At 48.4% G+C, this 22,678-nt stretch overlaps 8 protein-coding genes across 11 annotated transcripts; 3 read left to right on the forward strand and 5 right to left on the reverse strand.

Moving 5' to 3' along the window:
- Window positions 1-146: 146 nt before the first annotated feature.
- FOIG_04235 (uncharacterized protein) lies at window positions 147-2,565 on the forward strand. Its single transcript, XM_031202378.1, has 2 exons — window positions 147-300; window positions 353-2,565. The coding sequence occupies exon 2, from the start codon at window positions 387-389 to the stop codon at window positions 1,590-1,592; it is 1,206 nt and encodes a 401-aa protein (XP_031067825.1). The 5' UTR covers window positions 147-300; window positions 353-386; the 3' UTR covers window positions 1,593-2,565.
- On the reverse strand, window positions 1,551-3,347 carry FOIG_04236 (23S rRNA (-N6)-methyltransferase). Its single transcript, XM_031202379.1, has 4 exons — window positions 3,050-3,347; window positions 2,871-2,994; window positions 2,654-2,819; window positions 1,551-2,606 (listed from the first exon to the last, which is right to left on the reverse strand). The coding sequence occupies exons 1-4, from the start codon at window positions 3,229-3,231 to the stop codon at window positions 1,681-1,683; spliced, it is 1,398 nt and encodes a 465-aa protein (XP_031067826.1). The 5' UTR covers window positions 3,232-3,347; the 3' UTR covers window positions 1,551-1,680.
- Window positions 3,348-3,370: 23 nt separating this feature from the next.
- On the reverse strand, window positions 3,371-4,915 carry FOIG_04237 (uncharacterized protein). The gene is made up of 2 exons (XM_031202380.1): window positions 4,031-4,915; window positions 3,371-3,973 (listed from the first exon to the last, which is right to left on the reverse strand). The coding sequence occupies exons 1-2, from the start codon at window positions 4,693-4,695 to the stop codon at window positions 3,631-3,633; spliced, it is 1,008 nt and encodes a 335-aa protein (XP_031067827.1). The 5' UTR covers window positions 4,696-4,915; the 3' UTR covers window positions 3,371-3,630.
- Window positions 4,916-4,995: 80 nt separating this feature from the next.
- Window positions 4,996-6,441, reverse strand: FOIG_04238 (uncharacterized protein). The gene has a single exon (XM_031202381.1). It carries the CDS (start codon window positions 5,935-5,937, stop codon window positions 5,074-5,076), a length of 864 nt encoding a protein of 287 aa, XP_031067828.1. The 5' UTR covers window positions 5,938-6,441; the 3' UTR covers window positions 4,996-5,073.
- Window positions 6,442-6,690: 249 nt separating this feature from the next.
- On the forward strand, window positions 6,691-10,683 carry FOIG_04239 (uncharacterized protein). 2 transcript variants are annotated; one of them, XM_031202383.1, is made up of 3 exons: window positions 6,801-7,300; window positions 7,347-8,033; window positions 8,103-10,666. In XM_031202383.1, exons 1-3 carry the CDS (start codon window positions 7,157-7,159, stop codon window positions 9,600-9,602), a joined length of 2,331 nt encoding a protein of 776 aa, XP_031067830.1. In that variant the 5' UTR covers window positions 6,801-7,156; the 3' UTR covers window positions 9,603-10,666. The 2 variants fall into 2 exon arrangements, with proteins under 2 accessions (XP_031067829.1, XP_031067830.1); XM_031202382.1 differs by having other exon boundaries at window positions 6,691-7,300; window positions 7,347-10,683.
- Window positions 10,042-10,473, reverse strand: FOIG_04240 (uncharacterized protein; the record flags this gene model as incomplete). The annotated part of the gene is made up of 1 exon (XM_031202384.1): window positions 10,042-10,473. The coding sequence occupies one exon, from the start codon at window positions 10,471-10,473 to the stop codon at window positions 10,042-10,044; it is 432 nt and encodes a 143-aa protein (XP_031067831.1).
- Window positions 10,684-10,689: 6 nt separating the features above from the next.
- On the reverse strand, window positions 10,690-18,712 carry FOIG_04241 (uncharacterized protein). 2 transcript variants are annotated; one of them, XM_031202385.1, is made up of 8 exons: window positions 18,393-18,712; window positions 18,223-18,326; window positions 17,943-18,174; window positions 17,842-17,895; window positions 17,485-17,793; window positions 17,231-17,439; window positions 16,977-17,185; window positions 10,690-16,926 (listed from the first exon to the last, which is right to left on the reverse strand). In XM_031202385.1, the coding sequence occupies exons 1-8, from the start codon at window positions 18,444-18,446 to the stop codon at window positions 11,798-11,800; spliced, it is 6,300 nt and encodes a 2,099-aa protein (XP_031067832.1). In that variant the 5' UTR covers window positions 18,447-18,712; the 3' UTR covers window positions 10,690-11,797. The 2 variants fall into 2 exon arrangements, with proteins under 2 accessions (XP_031067832.1, XP_031067833.1); XM_031202386.1 differs by having other exon boundaries at window positions 18,223-18,712.
- A 635-nt stretch (window positions 18,713-19,347) lies between these two features.
- Window positions 19,348-21,468, forward strand: FOIG_04242 (seryl-tRNA synthetase). 2 transcript variants are annotated; one of them, XM_031202387.1, is made up of 5 exons: window positions 19,348-19,738; window positions 19,800-20,202; window positions 20,248-20,294; window positions 20,350-20,969; window positions 21,029-21,468. In XM_031202387.1, the coding sequence occupies exons 1-5, from the start codon at window positions 19,606-19,608 to the stop codon at window positions 21,242-21,244; spliced, it is 1,419 nt and encodes a 472-aa protein (XP_031067834.1). In that variant the 5' UTR covers window positions 19,348-19,605; the 3' UTR covers window positions 21,245-21,468. The 2 variants fall into 2 exon arrangements, with proteins under 2 accessions (XP_031067834.1, XP_031067835.1); XM_031202388.1 differs by having other exon boundaries at window positions 19,520-19,738; window positions 20,350-21,421.
- Window positions 21,469-22,678: the final 1,210 nt, after the last annotated feature.

The raw sequence follows: 22,678 nt of genomic DNA on the forward strand, positions 1-22,678 counted from the left end.
AAATTGACATATGTTATCCCCGCATTTGCGATCTCCAAAGCATGTATGCATGCATCTATTACTATAGCTTGTTGGTTTTATTTACACTGATTGGCTCTTCTATATGCTTAAATTATTCGGTTAAATTATTCGGCCATTCGTAACCTCTTGAATCACTATGCTTGGCCCCAGCATGTTTGTGATACAGGAGTATCCTATCATCGGTTCGTCTGAAATGAACATCTGATGTTCTGACGCACATTTGAATCGTCAATGGTCAAAATCGTTGTTGTTTTGTTCGGTTTTCTCCCCGAACAAAAGGTATTTCTTGACGAAGGTTTCCCACCACATCCTGAACTGACTCTACTCCAAGTGTCTATCTACCACAACGGATACACCTTTTCAATATGCCCACCAACGGAAATGCAGTCAATTACAGCATGGCGGAACATGGACACACCCGTCTTTTCAAACTATCTCCGCCTCCTTCTCTTGATGCCTTCAAAAAACTTTGCGCTCAGAAAGCCCCCAAACAAGACTACCCACTCGCTGCAGACATCAAGGAGAACGTACCTGTTTACAATCTTTCCAACTTTTCAACCCTTACCGAAAACCAAAAGTCCGCTCTCCAAGACGAATGGTACAAAATCCTTTTGTATGGCCCTGGTGTTTTTGTCACAGCTGGTCTTTACACCAACTTGGACGTGATCAACAAGTCAACAGCTGCCTTCAATAATATCATCAAAAGGGAGAGCCAGGGTACCAAAACAGCAGGCGATCACTTTGCAAGTGCTGGTAAAAACGATCGGATTTGGAATTCGTTCAGTAAACATGGTCTCCAAGACCCAGACTCCTTCTTCAACTACTTTTCGAATCCCTACCTCGACCTCATCTTCTCTTCATGGCTTGGTCCAGGGTATCGCATCACTACTCAAGTCAACAACGTCCGGCCTGGAGGGCAGCCTCAAGTTTCCCACCGCGACTACCACCTAGGTTTCATGTCTGCTGAGAACTGTGGAAGGTATCCCAGGGCAGTGCAAGTTGCAAGCCAATGCTTGACTCTGCAAGGCGCTATAGCACACGTCGATGTACCTCTTGAGAGCGGTCCAACAAGACTTTTGCCGTTCAGTCAGGCATTTGCGCCTGGCTACATGGCGTATCGTCTTCCCGAGTTTAACGAGTTCTTTCTAGACAATTATATCTCACTTCAGTTAAAGAAGGGCGACGGTTTATGGTTCAACCCTGCTCTTTTCCATGCAGCAGGCGAGAATAAGTCCGTGGACATCAACCGCCTTGTTAATCTCGTCCAAATCAGCAGTGCATTCGGCAAACCGATGGAAACAACCGACGCATTGCCACTTGTGGAGAGTACGTGGGACGTCTTGACAGCTGCATATAGAGAGCAAGGTCTCAGTGATGAAGTCCAGATGTTTATTGCTGCTATTGGAGAAGGCTATCCTTTCCCAACAAACCTGGACAACAACCCTCCTAGAAACGAGAATATGGCGCCTGATTCGGAGCAAGACATTATTCGAGTTGCATTGGTAAACGGGAAGAGTAGAGAGGAAGTTTTGGCTGATCTTGAAGGCTTCCGACTAAGAGTTAGAGCTTAGTTGGAACATCTGTGTATTACTATTAGTACTTTTAGCGGTTATGCCGCACAATCCCATTTGCAGACTCAACCTCAGATACCCTTCGACTCTATGCTTTGTTCTCGGTGCTCTGAGGATTGATGTTAGATCGTGCAGTCTTCTTCAGATATCCCCTGAAACTCTCGAAAGTGACAGGATTGTGACCTTCAAGCCATCGACAATGGACTGCCACATCATCCTTACCAACCTGTATGGAAACCTTGAAAGCAAACTCGCACTTTACGTCTACCACCTTTTGGTCTTCAGTACCCCCTCTTTGCTTTCTACGACGCCAAGCTCGTGCCCAGACGCGACCTGCTGCTCGTCCGATCCCTTCCAGGCGCTCAGTGTCCCATTCCCAGGTGATCAAGTCCAGCTTCTCGAGTTCAGATCGAAAACGATCTGCAAACTCGCCAATTTTCTCTTGAAGAGGTATATTGATGACTCTCTCTTCTGTGATCTCTGGAAGCACGTTTTTTGAAACTGCTGTCTTGATGCCGCGTGCAACCGATTGGGCTGGTCTCATGTTTCCGAAACTCCATGCAACAGCCCATCTCCTTGTTTTGCTGCCCTGAATAAACTCCGTGACAGCATAATTGTCGATTTTGTGTTCTCTCAATTTGTCCACAAACTCGATCAAGCTTGTGAGAAATCCGAACATGGATGTGTACCACTGCACACGTTCTTGAAGGGCGAGCGACTCTTTGAGCATGCGATCAACAAACTCGACTTCGCCGCCGTCGGTCACCATCTCAACCTTAGCTCCTGTACATGATGTAAAAGGCGGGCGAGACTTTTGCTTCGCGCTCTCCAGTAACTCTTCTTCGGATTTATAGAAAGGTGGGTTTGACATGGTGAAAGAAATGCTGTTAACATTTAGATCATCGAGCGGAATGAGGGCATCGGTTGGCTTTCGCTCCACGACTTTGATCCTGTTATCGAGGCCGTTCAGCGCCACGTTCTTGCGAGCATACTCGAGGCTTTTTGAATCGATGTCTGCTTTGATTAGCGGTGCCCTGGTCAACGGGTGGTGAAAGGATTACCAATGGCGATAAAGTCCCAATCACGTTCAGTGCAACCCATCAAAGGATATATGCAACTTGCGCCAGTACCAATGTCTAGTCCAACGATTTTCCTATCCTGTTTCTCATAAGAAGTGCTGTCAAGGAGGCCTTTTAGCCACATGAGATAGTTGTGCCGGTTGAGAACCTACGGGCGCGTCAGATCATAAAACGCGTCAAGAAATGAGACAAAACTCACAGGAGGGCATAGTCGATCGTCAGGGAGTTCAAGCTTCAGTCCGAAGTCCAGCTTGAGAAGTGATTTCGTCAATTGCATGACACATTCCGGATCATTGAAGAAATCAGTTTTGTGTTTCTTCCACCTGCGATGATTTATTAGATGGAATTCTCGTCCATTTTGAGGATAGAAGTATTCACAATCGTGCAAAATCTGCATCTTGAAGAGCAAGCTGCTGAAAGTCTGGCGCTTTTGAGTATAGCTCGGCAAAGTGACTATCTCGAGATTTTGCATCTTCTGGGGGACCTTCAAGGGTCAACGTTTGGTCGACAGGGAGCGAGTGACCCCGAAGGTCTTGTGAGGCTTTGCGTTTGCCGCCCATTTTGATGGTCGACTTGGTTTTCTCGGGTCATATGAAGGATTTCCTTCTGTGAGGATTCCTTCAGATACTTTTGATGGGTGTAAGTTGTGACACCTGCTACTTTCTATGATGGAGATGAGTTTGCAAGGATCAGTGATGTCAGTGGAGGTCTCATAAATTAGCGATGACTTGTAGGCACAGACTCCCATAAACACAAGCAAGCAGTTCATTTGCAATTGTTACCAGAAAACTCCCATCATTTGATTTGCAACCATGGATGTATTGAAAACTCATGACATCATACAGATAAATATACTGCAATCTTACAATAAAAACCATTCAGTAAATGCAATCGCCTCGGCTTCGTTTCAATCATATCCTCATCTTATGTACCTTTCATGTCATCGTAGTGGCACTGTCTTACCACAGTAGAACCCTCCATCGCCAGCCCTCGAGGAGCTTCATGTCCTTCTCATCGATATCCGGATCACCGTGCTCGATTCTCGCTGTCAGCTTCTTAAGCCTCTTCTGCACAGTCCGAGCTACTCGAATAGACACTTCATTAGAGAACACAACGAGCACGGCAAATACAAAGAAAGCCAATTTGGCGAAGCGGCCTTTGCCAAGTATACCATTCTTGATGTGCTCGAGAAGACCCTTTGACTTTTTGAAGGCGTACTCGGTGTCGTTGGCTGATGAGTGAGAATCTTCGTCACCGTCGTTTCGGCGCCAGAAGCGGCGGATGAAGGGAATGAACGTAGCACTGTCGAAGTTAGTCAATTGCTTGGGTTCAGGCGAGTGGGACGTGAAATTTACTTACATAGCTCCTCCGATGATCCATCTTCGCCATCGATGGTTCTCGGCTTCTTTAGCGATGCTGCGCACCTCGCCCTGCAGGATCCTCAGATCATTCAGGACCATGTTGGTCTGGTTTCGAATCCGGGTCTCAAGCTCATAAGCAGAGACGGCAGAATCGCCACCTCGTCGCTGACGCTGCAGGCTCATGTACTCGCGCAGATTGAACTGGCAGTTCACTCTAAGAGCTTGTAACTCTCGCAGGTCACTCGGTGCTGTGGCGGGGACCATTTGCTGGGTTGATGCGGTAGCCATGGCTCCGGCATGGTTGGGAAGATACGATTCAGAGGCAGGACGGATCGGGAGGTTGCCTGGACCAGTTTGAGGACCTGATACAGGAGGGTAGTTCTGCGGGTTGTAAGGCTGGTTGTAGCCCGGCGAGTCGTAATTCTGAGGATTATAGCTCTGATTGGCATAATCCTGGGGATTGTAGTTCTGAGGCCCATAAGGTTGAGGACCATATTGAGATTCGGGGCCTGGATATGACTTTGCTCTCTCTGGACCTCGATCAAAAGCACGATCCCGCCGGTCTCGCTCTCGGTCACGGTCCCGAGAGGGAGACGGAGTTCGGATGGGCTGAGGATCCAGCGATTGAAGCGGTGACTTGTTTGACTTGCGAGTATCAGACATTATGGGCGTTCAGGTTTCAGTCTTGGCTCAAATAACGACGTATAATTGAACAGACGAATAAATTGTCCGTGACAGCTCACCCAACCGGTGATTTTCTGCCCAAGGTGACCGACAAAGAATGAGTATGTATGTATGCGCTGGCTACAATTGTGGTGGAGAGCGAGAGAGGCTGGTGAATGAATAAACGAGGCCAGCCCATGACGTCCGAGTGGCCGGGGGGGATAGGTTGAGCGAGAGGTGGGGTGATGGAATTCATGAGGCTGGGGATGGCTTATGCAATTCATGATGTGATGTGATTGGCAACTATTGAATACTGCATAACTATTCACAAAATGACCAGATTCCCTTCTTAGTCCTCATTCTAGCTTCTGGTGACTTCTAGTACCCCAATGTTCGATACATGCGGTGCGCCATGGCATCCATGCCCTCGACAGGCAGTGCACTCCTAATGTCAGCCAATATCTGCTGCTGAACCTCTGGGTCGAATTGGTTCCAGATCCTTCGAATCTGCTGCACCTGATCCCCTCGATTTGTCCGAACAATGTTTGCAAAAGCTTCAAAGAGAACCGCAGCTTGATTCCATCCCAAAATGTTATGAACTTCTTGGATGAGAAATTCAAAAAAGTCGAGAATTCTGCCGAGAAGGACATCTGAACATCCTAGCCCTTGATCATTGCTGAGCACGATGCACAGAGCATGCATTTGAGCAGCCCATTCGTTGACTGCACGACCACGGACTGGATCACTTTCAATGTCCTGCATAGCAACGCCGAACATTTCCATCGCTTCAATGCTGGTGAATTCTGATAGGTGCTGGAACACAAAGTCGAGAGCCCAGTTCATCAAATCCTCTGGATGATTTTCCAAGTATGGCTCGCGAAAGTAGGTGCTCAATACCAGCGCTCCGCGTCTCGGTGCCTCCTGGACTCTGGGTAGGAGATTGAACAGGACTTCTTGGTCGACACTGTATCTTCTCCTCAATTGTCCAACTCTTGAGTGTACAATGATGATGTTTTGTCTTCCACCAGGTCCTGGAACGAATGGAGGCCGGCGTCTAAAGGCCATGTCGTGTGGCTCACCGAGATCTTCAAAATCGTCGCCATAATCGATCTCAGCGATACCATTCAAGTGACGACGCCTGTCACCAGCCATGTTGATTCTCTGCGGAATTTGTGCACGACTTCTTCTGGGGTACAATTGGTGACGTTGATAGTGATCATAAAAGCGATACTGCCTGAACATGCTTTAGAGAGCACCCAAGATGGTTCTGCATACGTCTCAAAGGGAAAGCATGCTGGCGATAGTGCTCGCATTTATAGATGCTGAGAAGCATTGTATCAGAATCCGGTTCAGGTTTGGTGAGGTTGATTGCGATGCCGTGTAAGGTGGTGAGCAAACCACAAGATGTCATCTGGACGTTTGACTTATTAAGGGTTTGAACTGGAGATTTGGCATACGGCACAGCCAATACTCTCGTTTTCAATAATCATATGGCTTTTCTCAAGCAAACATTGGGGTCTGTTCGTTATTCAGAGCAGCATACAAGCAACCTTGGTTCTCCATATCCAGCTACAGGGTGCGTGTTGGAGAGAACTCCAACTGACATGCTGAGGTGCGAGGTTTGCCTATGCAAATAGAAAAAAAAAATACTCAAACACTTGCCAACATTGTAAAATAAAGTATTTTGTAAGCATGCAGCTCACCTTAACAATATCCAATGCTAGGTATAAAAAAAAATACAGTGAGAGCCTGATGTTGTGGCCTGGGAATAAGATGACACCTGAAGCTTCAGGCATTAGTATAAGGCACCCAGATAAATCAGCAGGCAGACCCTGAAGACCCCAGGGACCTCACCCCCCACCAATTTCCCTTCTTACTCCTGTCCCCTCGCGCTCTCGTCTCTCTTTCGTATAAGAGACGAAGCATCCGTTAGAGTCGGCCGCTCTGGTAATGATATTTTCCGTATCTTCTTATCTTGCTAAAAATGTATATCACCTTTTTCATCACAAAGGTCAATTGCTACCAATTGGCTACTTTACATCACTGAATGTTCTTTGAATGCTCAGCATCGTGTTAGTGGTGATCAAGCTCTTCACCTATCAGGACCTCCATCTTTTTCAACCTCACGTCAAACTGTCCGCTATGGTTTTTTCTGCCTTATTCCGGTACAAGTGACTTCCGAACTGCCATCTGCCTGGACCCCAGCATCTGTCGTCCGAGTATAAGTATCTCGTGTTCCCCCCTCTGTCCTCTGTTTTGGCATGCTCAGCAGTCCTCTTCCTCTTCACCTCTTCCATTTACCTTCACTTCTCCTGTCCTCGAACATCTTGGTCTGTCTCAACAAGATAGCCTCTCATCGTACCATCCTACTTCCTTATACTTCTTCCTTCCAGTCCATCATCGTGACACCTTCTCGTGTTGTTGCTGCCTCCAAGACCTATCCCATCCAGACCTCTTCATCATGATGGACCTCGCCGCTCCAGCCTTCGACACAGACGTTAGCCATAAGGTTGAATACAAGATTCGTGACCTTGGAACACGCTCTGTTACCCTCTTTCCCACCCAAGCACAGGTCAAGAGAGAAATCAAGAATGTGCCTCTCAAGGTACGCCTTTCTTGGCCAATGTCTCTCCTTATGCTTACCTAGCTAGCCTGGAGTCAACGAGATATCCATTGTCGGGTTGAGCCCAACCATTGACAAGAATTCGGTCACCGTTGAAGGCAGTGGTGCCGCTACAATCACGGGCATCAGTGTTGAATTTCTCCCCAACCGCGAACTTTTTGATGAAGTCTATCCAGATTCCGATGATAATGATGATTCAGACAGTGACGATGAAGAAGAAGGAGAAGGCGAACCCCCAGAAGTGCCGCAACATGGGGAGTTGCTGGAAACCAAGATGAAACTCATCGAGCTCAAAGATGAGCAGCAGCGAGCCAGAGAAATTATTGGCAATGCTGATGAGCGTATCAAGGTCCTTGACATATACTCCAAGTCTCTTGATAAGAGAGAGGGTGTAAACATTAGTGAGATGCTTGACACATATAAGCAAGAACACCAAAAAGCTTTTGAAGAACGTCTAGTCGGCGTGCAGAGGGAGCGAGAACTCACGGAGGCCATTAACAAGGTTACCAAGGAGCAGATGCGCTTGAACAAGCTTGGAAACAAGTTTCAGAAGAAGGAGGCCAAGAACAAGGCCAGAATCCAGAAAGCCGTCCAGAAAAAGCAGGAACAGCGCCAGAAGCGTCAAGAGGAGAAGCGCAAGGAGAAGGAGCGTATTCGCAACGAGCGCTCACGTTGCTGGCCGCTGTTCTGCTATACCATACACATACAACTTGAGGTGAGCTCATCCTACACGCCGGCTTCGTCTCGCCGGGAATCTGTATCCAGCGAGGTTGAACTTGTTCAGCGGCCCAGGAGCAAGACTGCAGACCTGGAAGAGACATCCTCCTGCAACCTTGTGTTGTCATATGTCACCAACTCGGCATTCTGGACTCCCAGTTATGACATCCAGCTGTCAACTGTTGACTCCACGGGTACGCTTTGCTTCGATGCCGGTCTGCATAACACAACATCTGAGACATGGGAAAACTGTAAGATCACACTGTCCACTTCTCAGGCCACATCTTCGAGCCTTGACGAGTCAATTCCCAGTCTCACACCCTGGCGTATCAAGCTGGGCAACAAGAAGTCCTCATCTGCCGAGAGTGGTGCTTTTGAAAGTGTGGTGGAACTTCAGCAACAGGCCACATGGCGTAACAAGAAACAAGCACCACAGCAGCCTCCTAACTTCAGGCGCGAAATGTTTGGTCTTCCAGGCCACGCTCTGAATGACTATCAGATGCAGTTGATGATGTTGGAACAGCAGAACAAGAAGAGGCTGATGATGGCTAGACAGGAGCAGGATTCCACGGGCCCGCCTGCTCCTCCTCCCCCTGCTGCTGCGATGATGGCGCAACAAGCGCGAGCGCAAGCTCAGGGGTCGCAGATGCGACCACCCATGTCACACAACATGATGGTGCAGAATCAGATGGCACAGCCCCAACAGATGCAGCAACAGATGCAGCAACAGCAGCAGCAATTCCCAGGAATGGCACAGATAGACTTCTCCTCTTACGACGACTTCGATGCCTTGATAGATGAAGATACAACTATGACGGATGCTCAGCCATCCCTCGAATTCCAAAATTCCCTTGTTGAAGAGACCGGCTTCACCACAACCTTCGATCTTCCCGGCCTCAAGACTCTCGTGCCCAAGTTCACCGTTTCGAAGCAACGTGTTGCTCGCCTGCAGTTTACGAATGTTCTGTTCAGCCATACTATCGTGGCCAAATATCAGCCAGCGGCTTATCTCAAGGCCAAACTCAAGAACAATAGTAAACTTACTTTATTGCGTGGACCTGCGAGCTTGACGCTCGACGGCAGCTTCATGGGGCAGACCAAAATTCCTCGATGTAGCTCCGGTGAGGTCTTCACTCTTAGTCTGGGTGTGGACTCGGCGATCAGAGTTATGTACCCCAAGCCTGATGTTCGAAGAAGCACGAGCGGAGTGTTCAGCAAGGAAGACAGCTCTGTCTATGTTCGCGCTGTCACAGTCCACAATACCCGCGTAACTGCCAAAAAGCCCATCAGCCTTCTGGTGCTGGATCAAATCCCTGTTTCAGAGGATGATCGCCTCCGAGTTGAGTTACTCAGCCCTCGAGGTTTGACTGTCGAAGGACCGCGCCAAGCGACTGGTGCTCCTGGACGTGAGACTGCAGAGGATAAAGACTGGGGCAAAGCTATGGCATCTCTTAAGAAGAGCGGACAGGTTTCGTGGGAGGTCTCGCTGAATGCGGGCAAGGCCGTAAAGTTGGGACTCGAGTATTCGGTTTCAATGCCTAGTGGCGATGTTGCTAAAGAATGTTGATTTGCCTCGACATGTGTGGAAGTTGACAATTGATGGATCAGTGATAGTGGGATAACTCTGAGCCTCTAACCAGCCATCAAGGATACGTTATAGCACCACGTTCACTTTGATTATTCTCAAATTTTACTCTCGGGGTTTACAATGATTCCTATAATATTTCACAGCACTCAATCTTTCCAGTCTTTCCAATCTTTTCACTTTGAAAACCTCGCTTTCTGTCAAGTTATGGTGATTGCTTAGATCTTCCAACTTCATGTCAATTGGAAGATATCAGTTGTCGATACTATACATAATTTAAGACACAGCTTTACATAGCACAGCAATCCCTTCGTCTTTTCAGTACCCTCTGGTCCTCTCCTTATGACTGCACCATTCTCTACCTTCGGATCATTCGTCGCCAGCCTACCGGCCACTGACTTACACCCCTGAGTCAAGTAACTCAATCTTCGTCCATCTCAGAGTCATCCTCGTCTTCAGAACCATCCTCCTCCGCTTCAGAATCGCCCCCCTTCTCCACAGAATCCTCGAGCTCAAGCGTTCCGAACTGATCAATTACGGTGTGCGACTCGATTATCGCCATGTGAAACTTCTCGCCTGGGATCTCTGTTCGGGCAGGCTGTAGCCTGTTCCCAAAGTTCGGTGCGCGCGGAACTCCTGGAGGACCAATAATCGCATTCAAGGGTGTATCTCGTGAGCCGGGGCCATCGTTGGTATGCATCAGTGTCGATGGGGGGTGGCGGAGAAGAGGAGGCAGGGGCTGGATTCGCCATTCCATATCATTCTTATGGGCGTCTGAGATTTCGTCCGACCAGCATGGTCTACTGCGGTCCATATAATACTCGATTTGCCCGAGCATGATCATCTGTGACATGGCCGGATCGTCGACAGAGTGATGGGAGTACCGCTCTGGGAGCTCCTAGGGCTTTCTCTGTCGGTGGTGAGACAAATATGGGTGTCCGCGTTCGTACTCGTCAGCGAGCAGAGCTGGGTTGATAAATGGGGCTGGTGTGCTGCCCATCTGGGTGTTCTTGAGGGACATGACAGGCTTAAGCCTATCGGCCCCATCGTTGGCTGGTACGTGCACAAGGAGTCTCGAAGAGAAGGAAGCTCCATACCACTGACTACACCCTGTCGTGGCTCCCAGTCGAAACTGTGGGTGCTTGACTGCGGATATTTCCCAACCATGATGGCGTCTGTGGAGTCGATCGAGATAACATCTTGACGATCATCTGCATCAAAGTCACCATGCTCACCACAGTCGATAACACCATCTGAGAACTTGCGACAAAAAAGGCAGACAGGCATTGGCCTATAGAAGGACGCGAGTATAAACATCGCGTCCCTCTTCGCCAGTTCCCAACTCTCAGGGTGGCAAGTTCGAAAGCTCATGTCTTTGCTTCGGTACACATCGGAAGCAGAAGCCTCTATTTTCGACGTATGGAAGGCTTCTCAGGCAAAGGTTGCAACAGTTCCAAGCAGGGCTACGCGTTCTGTATGCCCTGCAGAGGAACTCCAATGCCTGGCGGGTGCCAACCCTGCACGCGACGCATACGTGCTCTTCGGGCATTGGGGCCCTCGGCTCGCTGACATAGTAGTCGACTTGCTGCTGAATAGTCATGGCGATTTAGGCTTGGGTACTAAAGGAAGTGTGTAATTAGATTGTGAGGACGGAGGTAGTTGACGGCTGGGGATTCTCACTTGCGTGTAAAAAAAAAGAGTCGAGATATTTTTGTCTAGATCTTTGTGTGTGGTAGTGTGTGGATTTGTGTTTAGATATTAGTCTCTTATCTGTGTTTAAATAGCTTCTGAGTCTGCTGTGTTCGGCGCTGAGGAAGGACAGGAAGGGGAGACAGGAGAAGGAACAAGAGCGAGAAAGTTTGGCGTGTATTTTGAACAATGACAAGTGCACGTATCTCTCCGTTGAAGTGGGGTCCTCGAGCAGTCCAACTCACTGTCTATCCCCTGAAAAGCCGCCTGGTGCCTAATTATATATTGGCTATCACCGAGAAGTGGCTTGATACTCGTTCAAGTGCAGGCACTGCCAGTTGCAGACGGCGACATGACCAGCCCGACAGACCTAAGTTCTTTCATATACCATCATTGAACTGTCCTCAGTACCATCGAACACTATGCAATCGATATACTCCTTTTGCTGATTCCTTTCTTTTTGGCTCCATCGTCTCGATCCTCTCTCCTCAGACTACGACCTCCCCGTGACGCGTCACAGGAAACATCACCTTGTGATGAAGCCGCTGCAACCGCTTCCTTCTTCTCAAAGCTTCATCTTCATATCCATGGAACGCTAGTCCAGTTGCAACTAGGTACAGTGGTACGTCTGCCATAAGATATGAAAGCCCTGACAGATAATAGTATGCTTCTGTCAACGGCTGAAGCGGCATCCACTCTCGTGCAGGTTGTACGATCTTGGCATTCTCATCCCCTTCCGTCCATGAGGATTTCAGAGCATCATCTTTGTACCTCAAAGTCCACCCATCGACTGAAAAGTTCCATTTCGATATTCCATTCGGCGTCTGGTAGGTGGTGAAAGTTTTGAGAACTGCTTCGAGAAACTCTCGGAGTTCGTCCTCTGTTCTGTCTGACCACTCTTCCTTTGCTAATGCACTGCTCTTGTTAGTCGCATTATCTGGAAGTTCGCCATCGTCGACAGAGTAGCCAGTCACTGCCGTCGAGGACTGTGTGGTGAGAGGTTCGATTGCCATTGTATAGCTGTTTGAAGTGTCACCCGAGGACAGAGAAACGCCATCCTGAGCCTTCTCATCATCCTGCAGAGATGAAGGCTCCCGAAAAGGTTCATCACCATCTGATTCTGCCCCCCCTTGGCTCGTTTCAGATGCTACCTCTTCGATAGGAGACAGTAGCGTTGGTACGTGGAAGTCAATCTCAGTCCTCAACATTACATCCGGGGCCTGAATCTGGGGCAAGTTGACAGTAAGAAAGGAGTGATAATCGCAGCCCCAAGTACGATTTCCTGGTTTCTTGTCCTGTCTGACACACAATTCGCAAAGGTCGACTGTGCAGCATGTGCAACAAACGTAGCGAGGGCCTGTAATTGTGGCAAGACACATATCACAGTAGTTGTCATGCTGCAAAACTAAGGGGGTTGTCTCTACAGCTCGAGCACTTCTTTGAAGAGCAATTTGGGCGAAGCTGTATGACCCGAGCTGGAGCAGAAACTTGCCAAGGCGCTCCCATCTTACCCCGTGAAGGTCGAAATCATCCAATAGGCTTTGAGCATCCCGACGTACACCTTCGACACAGCGATCGAATGGCGCAGGATTGTTGGCTTCAGGTCTGGTCAGGTCATAAGCGTTAAGCCCGTACATGTCTCGGTTCTCGGTAAGTATCCTCTCTACATCCGAGTCTTGAGCAGCACCTAGCACTATAGCAGGCATCAAACGTGTTCCCGATTGCTGTGCTATCTGAAGCGCAGTCCGGTCGAAGGAGTCCCGTTGAGTCAGATCGATGGAATCATGCTCAAGAAGAATCCGTAAAGTATCATACTGACGATTGGTGATCGCCCCAAAGATTGGGACGTTTCCATATTTCGATTTTCTGTTCACATCTGCACCACGTTCCAAGAGGATTGGCACCACCTTATCGTGACCAGAATTAACTGCCTTGAATAACGGTGTCTCGCCATCTGGTAAGATGCAGTCGGTGTCGAGGTTGGGATTCTTCTCCAATACGAGCTTCAAATTCTTCTCAGATCCACCAGACACAATGATAGGTATGATGTTGTCTCCATCATCAAAGATGACATCTGTTGACGCTCCTCGTTCGAGTAGATATTTGACCATGTCCTCATGTCCTTCCACACAAGCGTACCAGAGTGGTGTCCTCTGAGCTCTATCACGTATCTCAAGTGACGAATCGTCGACTGCTTCAAGGATGGTTTCCAAAACCTGGGTATTACCTCCCTCAGCGGCGGCATGGATGATAGTCTGGCCCCTGTTGATCTTGGATTGCAGCTGGTTCTTTGGGTCGGCTCCCTTACTGAGAAGTAGCTTTACTGCATCCAATCTGCCACCTGATGCCGCTGCTTTTAAAGGGGTTCCTGCCCAGCCCCATTCGAAGTTGACCAACTCGCCAACATCATCGACAACCTCCAAGAAAGTTTCCATCACGTCCAGCCAGCCCCCTATACAGGCAGCATGAAAGGCACTTGATTCTTTGGTAGTTTCTGGGTAAGGATCTGCTCCACGCTTCAGGAGCTCTATCACGATACTTCGATGGCCTTTGTTGGCTGCAATGTGTAGTGGAGCGCTTGAGTTACGTTGTCCATTCCGCATGTTTGGATCCGCTCCATGATCAAGAAGCATACTGACGATGTCCAATCTCCCAGTTGTCGCTGCAATACCAAGAGCAGTGTATTCCTTTTCACCTTTCGCGTCTATATCAATAAAGAACCGGCTCGAAAGAATAATTTCGACCATCTCAAGGTTTCCCCAGTCGACCGCAATATGAAGGGGTGTTTCATAATCAGGTTTACTTGGATCAGCTCCGTGAGAGACAAGGCATTCGACGATGTCGAGATCGTTCAGGTCTGCCGCTATTGAAAGAGCCGTGCTTCCATCCCTGTCTTCTGCGTTGACTTGGCATCCAGCATCAAGAAGCAGCTCACAGCCCAATAAATTCTGAGCCGCCACTGCGATATGTAGGGGAGAGCTCATCCCCTTCACGGGGCACTCGACTGCAGCACCTGCGGCCAAAAGCGTCCTCAAAATATCACTATGGCCCGACTCAACGGCCAGAGCCACTGGTGAAGCTTTTGGCAGATCTCTGGGAGGATCATTGAGGTTCGCATGCTTCTCGATAAGCTTATCAACCACCCCTTTCCATCCCTTGAAGCATGCCATGTGAATCAAGCGCTCATTCCGCCAAACTTGATCCACGTCGACATGTTGTACCAGGATCTCGAGGGCATCAGTACTCCCCATCCAGCTAGCTAAGAAAGGTATAGGTTTTCCATCGAATGCGGGAGCGTCAAGGTCCGCTGAGAACTCCAGTAAGATTTCAACCATTTCGGAACTATTCTTCCCTGTAGCAAGTGCAAGTGGTGAATGGCCGTTGATAGATGAAATATTAGGATCGGCCCCAAATTCAAGAAGTGTTTGAACAACATCCACTGCGCCAACATCAACCGCGGTGAACAGTGCCGTTTGGTTCCATGGATCAACAGCATCTACCTTGGCGCCAGCCTTGAGGAGAGCCCGCACGCTCCGGCAATGACCACGGACTGCGGCAAGGATTAAAGGTGTTGACCCGTCATTATCTGGCAGGTCTACATTCCTCGCAAAAGGGAGAAGTACCTCCAATGCTGCCCCCGGTTGGGCTGCGGCATAGTGTATTGCTGTAGTGCCTTCCCATATATTGTTGACTAGTGTCTCCAGGTCTTCTTCAACCTGTTGCTTTGATTTTGGGGAAATATGAAGAAGAAGATCATAGATTTTGTGAAGGAAGCGGTTTGGGTTAAGTTCTAGGGCCTTGGAGAAGATCTCTTTGATTACAAGATCCGCATCCCACTGAGCGAGCAACACCAAGGGTGGTTTTGCTGATTGAATGGAAGATTGAGTCGTGTTAATCAATCGCCCACGGCCTCCAGATCCGTCAGAGTCACAATTACTCACACTGTCATCTGTGCCGTCCGATAGGTATCCAGCTTTGGTCATATCTTCAGTCTGCTTGCCAGCAGCTGAGGATGGGGTCTGTGGGCGTTCTATTGCAGGGGGCGATCGAGTCCTCGACCCATTTGAGGACCTGCTCCTAGACCTCGAAGGACTCGGTGTCTGAGCCCTGAATAACGCAAACGATCGTGTCGGCGATGGACTTTTGGATCCCCAAGCACGTTTCTGGAAGGTGTAATATCGCCACTTTTCCCCAGCTGGGGAGCGGATGAAATCCCATAAATCCCAAGATATCTTGTAGGTATCTGGCCCAAAGAACTTCAAATGATACCTAAACCAAGACGAAGAGTATTCCAGAAATACATAGCGATCTGCAAGAGCATCTCGACAATAGTCTGTCCATGGGTCGTGATATGGTTCCCAATCTATCTCCCTAACATATTTGAGGCATGCGGTTGCGAGAGTTTGATGTACGAGCTTGAGATCATATGTGTCGAGAATAAAGTCGTAAAGAGTCTGATGCAAAAGTTCGAGAGTGTCCTCGGCGCCAAATCTAATTAGTCGCTGGCATGTTCTTGTCAAATCGCCGACAAGATCGTAAGTCCTCGTTACCGAGGGATTTAGAAACCGAAGGATCTCCTTGGCTTCTTCTATTCTCAAGGTCGACCTTGCTATGCAGATAATCTGAATCAGCTGAAACAAATCATTGCGTTCATTCTGAATGCGGTCCATATCTTGTTGATATATCGCTTCCATGGTTGGAGGACAGCTTGTAACGAGTGTAAAGACTGAGTTAGCTCCTGTGTCTTTGATGTGCCACAGTTCCTTGAGGACTGCTGATGCAAAAAGAAAGCTTCCATTTGACCTCTCGACAATGACGGCTGAGACAGAAGCTCGTCCAACAGTGGCTATCCGGCGACTCAAGATGATGCGGTCAACTTCTTCATCAACTACCTTTTGAATATCATTGAGGATCAGATCTGGTGTGACTTCTATGTGGTTATTTGCGAGCGCAAATCCTCGGATCGAGTCTGCCATGCGTGATGTTACGACAACTTTGAGGGCTGAAGCAGAAGCCTCACGGCGAAAGATCGTGTCTAAGCCACGGAGCAATCGGATGATGAATTCGTCTTCGCATTGATCTAGACCGTCAATTATTAGACAAGTTGGCCTAGCATCTTCAGCCGTCGCCAGTAATTGGACAATTTCCATCAATTGGATGAAATGTCCACTATTCTCGGTTTCGAGAGGTGATCGCGACTTCTGTCTATCGACCCCAAGGGTTTCTAAGACTGATTCGAGTTTTTTTCTTGTCGCTTGTGACATGGTGGTATACTTGCTCAACATAGATTGGACAACAAGATCCAATATCGGAGGGTTGTGTCGAGAGCTCTCCAGACTATCACAGTAGAATGGTATGACGAGGTTCTCCTCCCAGCTTTCATCGCTCGAATCTTTCATTGCACCCTGGATGTACTTTGCCAAGTTTGACTTGCCACATCCAGGGCTCCCTGTAATGAATAGGAGACTACCATTCTTGTTTTCCTTCCATTTGACGAAAGCGGGATCTTCCAATATCCATGAGCATGTCTGCCAGTGAGGAGCCTCGCGATCAAGACCTTTATTCTCGGGTGTCACAGAGCGAAGAAGGCGTATGAAATCATTAAAGTCCTTGACGTCTTTTGCAAGTCAGCATACCATATACTCCTGTAACAACACCTCGGCCTACCAAATTTCTCCGGTTGTGTCCGATTCTGAGCTTGAGACACAGCAGTCTCATGCTGTGTTGGTAAGTCGACATTGATGCGGCTTGTGACTTCTTTCAATAGTTTGTCGACACTTGAGCGAATCGCCGACTCTCTGGAGGATTTTGATGCTTTCCCTACTTCATGTCGACGCCGGAGAGGAGCGTTCTGGCGTGGTCGAGGAGGTGACGGTCTGGGGAAATTAGCATTTTTCGGGCGGGTCAAAGGTGTTTCGTACTGTGTAGCATCATCATCTGTCCACGTAGGTGCCTTTTTTATTGGTTTGATTGGAGGTGATTCGGCCAGTCTGACTAGCCTCTCAACTTCGCCCCAGAACAGTTCGAACCGTGGGTGTAAAGGGGAGGCGAATTTAGGTAACCCAGAGTGCGTACAATTTAGATCTATGTTATCGACACCTTGAAGGACAGCAGACCATTGAGGGACTATCTTGGCGAAGTTAGCGGGATAAACTTGGCCACAAGATTTACTTACAATTTCTTTTGTTCCATTGGGTAACCGCTGCGGATGAGACTCATAGCAACATAGGAGCTTGATTGAACGATGAACATCAATAGTAAATTCCATGTTGATGTCTTGTACTGAGTTTGAGAAAGCACGGAGTTCTTTTGTGAGGTTTGTCGCAACCGCCGTTTGAAGTTTCATCAGAGATGCCAATTTCTGCACAACGACAAGGTCTTCAGCCTTTTCCGATCCCATATGAGGGGTTCCCATGAAGATAATGGACTTTGTGGCTTGCTTAACAGCTTTCCAATCGTCATTTGTCGCGCATAGAAGTATTGCCTTGGGTTTGTGAGTTGGAAGACACATGGGAATTGGTTCTCAACTCACTCTTTTGACCACTAACCCACCAAGGCTGTGAGCAATGAATATTAGGGGGCGGTCCTGCAAAGACATTAGACAAATTTATCAAAAATCCTGACCGTGCATACTGGGTGATCGAGTCGTTTCAGAACCAGATTTCGGAGTAAATCATTGGCGTGATGAATTATTCTCGTATTGGCGACATCGCCGAAACGGTGAGCATTGTAGCCAAATGACAGAACGCGAACCGAATCTTTGAGGCGGCCAAGAAACTCTGGCTTTGTAAACCACGGTTCAGTTGTCCCCTCTTTCTTCCAAGTGGTTCTGAGATTCCCCCCTAATCCATGCACAAAGACGAGGCTTTATATGGTGAGTTTAGACTAGACATTGGTTTCAAGTTCAACTCACTCCACAAGGTCTTTCTGGTCGGCAAATGAGTTATCGTTCAAAGAAGGTACGTACATCTCCTTGAGAATGTACTCATAATGTGGCTCATCATCCTGATCCGATATCTTGAATCACAAATAGTCAGCGGTGGTCAATACGCGGGGCTTGTAGTGTCATATCCTCTATCTTACTGTGGTATCGTCGGACGATGAGAGACTTTCCTCTCGGCGACGCCCAAGTCTCATTTTTACGGCGATCCAAACAGAAATTTGTAGTCAGGCAGGACAGCCTTGAACCCAAACAATGTTGAGCACGGCTGGCCTATGAGCTTTAATCGAAAGTGCGGGTTTGGGGGCCGTCAGCAAGGCTCAGCCTCATCCAATGATGGAGACTGCCAGAGGTGATGCATGGGTCCTGTTGACCCTTGCAAGCACACAGTAGCTTCCCTAACTCAAGTGTCAATATTTGTTGCTTCGACATCTTGGTTCAGCTTGAGATGAAAAGGAGAAGAGGAACTTTCCAAGACTCATACCATTGATTTAAATTTCGGCTTAAAATGGTCACTCAGAAACCGGAGGAAGGTGCTGTTCAATGAAGTGTTGAACACTTAACAAGCGCTGCAGCACAATACAGCCTAAGCTTGTCTAATCATAGTTAAATTAGTTTTCATTCTTGGGGACTCTTGATATGATGCGCCGAGATAATTGGTAGTCAAGAGGGTTGCGTTTGTATTTAAAGTTGCTTGAGATTTACCATAGACAATAAATGGTCACCGCTTTTTTGGCTCAGGTCCTCTGTTCAATCACAATGGGACCAAAATCAATAAGCCAAACCATTCATTTTACTACTCCAAGCTCATTTTGTTTTTTCTAGGATCGACAAGTCCACTGAAGCCGGTCTGATGCCAAAATCCGTTATCGTTTCATCTTCACAAATGATGACTCTAAAGCCATTATCGTAACGCTCTAGAAATACAGCTTACCCTGTAACAGCGAAATAGGTCTTGGATCAAATGTGTGATTGGCTCATATGCTTATAGCAACGCTCAATTACTCACCCGGCGTCCTTCGCCTACGGGGTGAGACCTTGACGTGACTCAATTTTCAAATGTGGTAGAGTACTTCTTACGCATACTTTATCAATAAATACCTAGCTTGAGATTTGCTGTAGCGGTCTTCTTTTCTACAGCAATACTTGAACATTCTCCACTGCTTCTTGATTCACTTGCCTTGATCAAGTCTCCACTACCAAGAAAGTCCAAATCGAAAAAAGACCCTTCCATCCAAGTCAGGTGATCGAAGCAATTGCCCCTCCCCCTCCTTCCTGGGCTATCAACAACGATAAAAAATCCACCACTAGGCTCAACCAGATTGAACGAATATCGTACCATCGCGAATCGCCAAGATGTTGGACATTGAGGATTTTATCGAGGAGCGCGGCGGAAACCCCGAGAAGATTCGAGAGAGTCAGCGTCGCCGACATGCTCCTGTAGAGCTGGTTGACGAGGTTATTGCCCTTTGGCAAGATGCGCGCAAGAGTGAGTCATTGAATATCTTTACAATTTTATGATCTATTTGCACCAGCTAACATCTTGGAAGCTCAGTATGGAGTTACACAGATCGGTACACAAATAAACGGCGTTCAAAAGGAGATTGGCCTCAAGAAACGAGCCAAGGAGGACGCGACCGAGCTACTTAAGCAGAAGGAGGAGTTGACAGAGAAGAAGAAGATCCAGGAGGAGCTTGCCGCGGCAAAGAATGCCGAGCTCAAAGTCAAGGCAAAGCTCGTCGGAAACTATGTGCACGATTCCGTCCACGTCAGCGACAACGAAGACAACAACACGATCGAGCGAACTTGGGAACCTGAGACTTTCGACAAGACCAAGCAAGCTGCTCTTTCCCACCACGATGTGCTGCTGCGACTTGGCGGATACGACCCTGTTCGAGGAGTCAAGTTGGTCGGCCACCGAGGTTACTGCTTGACTGGCTACGGCATGTTCCTGTAAGTCAGAAGGGCTTTAAGGGCGACAACGACTGACATTGACAGGAACCTTGCACTCGTCAACTATGCCACAGCCTTCCTCTTCAACAAGGGTATGCATACTTAAATCCAAATTATCATGCACCGTTAACGAAATCTGTGCTGCAGGCTACACCCCTAACCAACCTCCCTTCATGCTCAACCGCGACCAGATGGCCAAGACTGCACAGCTCTCTCAATTTGACGAGGAGCTTTACCGTGTTTCCGAAGGACCTACACCTTCCGAGTCGGATCGATACCTGATTGCCACCAGCGAGCAGCCCCTTTCCGCCCTTCATGCCGAGGAGTGGATCCAGCCCTCTGAGCTCCCTATTAAGTACTGCGGTTACAGCACTTGTTTCCGAAAGGAGGCCGGTAGCCACGGTCGTGATGCCTGGGGCGTGTTCCGCGTGCACCAGTTCGAGAAGGTTGAGCAGTTCGTCCTCTGTGGCCCCGATGATAGCTGGGACCAGTTTGACCAAATGATGGCCAACTCCGAGGAATTTTACAAGTCCCTTGGACTTCCTTACCAGGTCGTGGGTATCGTCACAGGTGCGTTGAACAACGCTGCTGCCAAGAAGTACGACTTGGAGGCATGGTTCCCCTTCCAGAAGGAATACAAGGAGCTTGTTTCTTGCTCCAACTGCACAGACTACCAGACCAGAGAGCTCGAGATTCGCCATGGTTCAAAGAAGGGCAAGCAGATCGTTGGTGGTGGAAAGAAGGAGTATGTCCATGCTCTGAACGCTGTAAGTCTTGGGATGATCCCCTCGCTTGTTGGGATCATATCGCTAATTCATCGTTATAGACACTCTGTGCTACTGAGCGAACACTATGCTGCATTCTTGAGAACTACCAAACAGAGGAAGGACTCGTTGTGCCCGAGGTGTTGCGAAAGTATATTCCTGGCGAGCCTGAGTTCTTGCCTTTTATCAAGGAGACCCCCAAGGAAGTAGAGAAGACCGAAAAGAAGGAGGGCGGCAAGAAAGAGAAGACCCTTCCTGTTCGTGAGACTAAGGCATAAATGATTGCATTCTGTCAAGATGAAATGGGATGTTATAGAGGAAGAACATGTGTTCTATTTTTGATGATACAGCGTATGATGGGAATGCAGTAGGAATCAATCAAAATCATCAACAGGATAGCTGGTCAGCTAAACAAGCTGGACGAATCTCTGTTCAACATGTTGGTGCTCGTCTCTGAACAAAGCTTGGATGAAAGCTTGAATACGGGTCGGAAGAGGATATCTCCGAAATTCCGCGGCACTGAACAAGTTCGGTCAGAAGCGCTAGCCCACGGATCGTTGTGCCCTTTCCCCGCCCCCTGTCAAAACGACACCGGTCCTCTCCGTGATCAAGACGGAGGTGGGTACCGTTTTGGCATTTAATCTGCCGGCCTCGTTGTGGAAGCACCATGGCAGCAACAGCCGGTACCATCAGCGATTAAGTGTCCAGAGCCCAATGGTTTTACTACGAAGCAAGATACTACATCCCTATATATACTGTACAGGACGCAGGCAAAGGAATTCGTTACTGGGCGCGTAGGAATTCATTCCATCCGAACTCAGTGACGGTGATAATTACGGTACGGTGCCGCCGCATCATAAAACCACTGTGCTGTACTCGGAAACGGCCCCACCGTAATGCTTCTGTCGGAGACGCGCCTCCTTTTCATCACCAGAGCAGGAGGCGCCTGCGAATGGGTGAAATTGTCGGCCGGGCACGGAGGGTGGGTGCCGCATGTCTCTGTGAGAGGGTGAGCGTAGAAAATACTCAAACGTTGCTCTGAAAACGAAACCGTTCTGTCTTGTGGATATTGACATTGGAGACTCGAAAGCTCGCGCCGCCGGGCGGAGTGGAGGTAGCAGTCCCGACAATACCTGGACCATGTCCGGCCACATCCATTGCTATCCGGAAGTGTCACAGGACATGTCAAGTATGGGGGATAAGGTGATTCTGACCACTTATCCAGCGGCCTGTGTGTGATATTGAAAATAGGGCTGTCTTGAAGAAAAACATGATCTTCTTATTGCTCCTTCATGCGCCGACGAAGCAGGCTGCCACAAGGAGGGGAAGAGAATGGATGGTACTGATAGCCCCGGGCCTGGCTCGGATCATTATTTGCCGGCCCGGAACCAATAAAGGGCTGCAGAGTGCACAAATAAGACATCGTCGCCATTGTCTGTCTGTATACAAAAGCGAGTAACATATGGGAAAATGTTGAGTGAATGTCATAGAGATACAGCTATGGGATGTTGAGGCTCCAAAGCTCTAGCCTTGCGGGTCACCACGACTGAGGGCTAAGGAATAGGCCATGGACGGCACGGCGGCGGCTATTGAAGCCACTTGGTGATATTGTTCATGTGTAATGCTGCAGCAGAACAGCTCGTGTTTTACGGTAACACCAAATGGCTGAGCTTCAAATGTACTTTCGATATTGACTACAACGTATGGATGCA

Source organism: Fusarium odoratissimum (assembly GCF_000260195.1).
Source record: "Fusarium odoratissimum NRRL 54006 unplaced genomic scaffold supercont1.5, whole genome shotgun sequence".
Taxonomy (NCBI): domain Eukaryota; kingdom Fungi; phylum Ascomycota; class Sordariomycetes; order Hypocreales; family Nectriaceae; genus Fusarium; species Fusarium odoratissimum.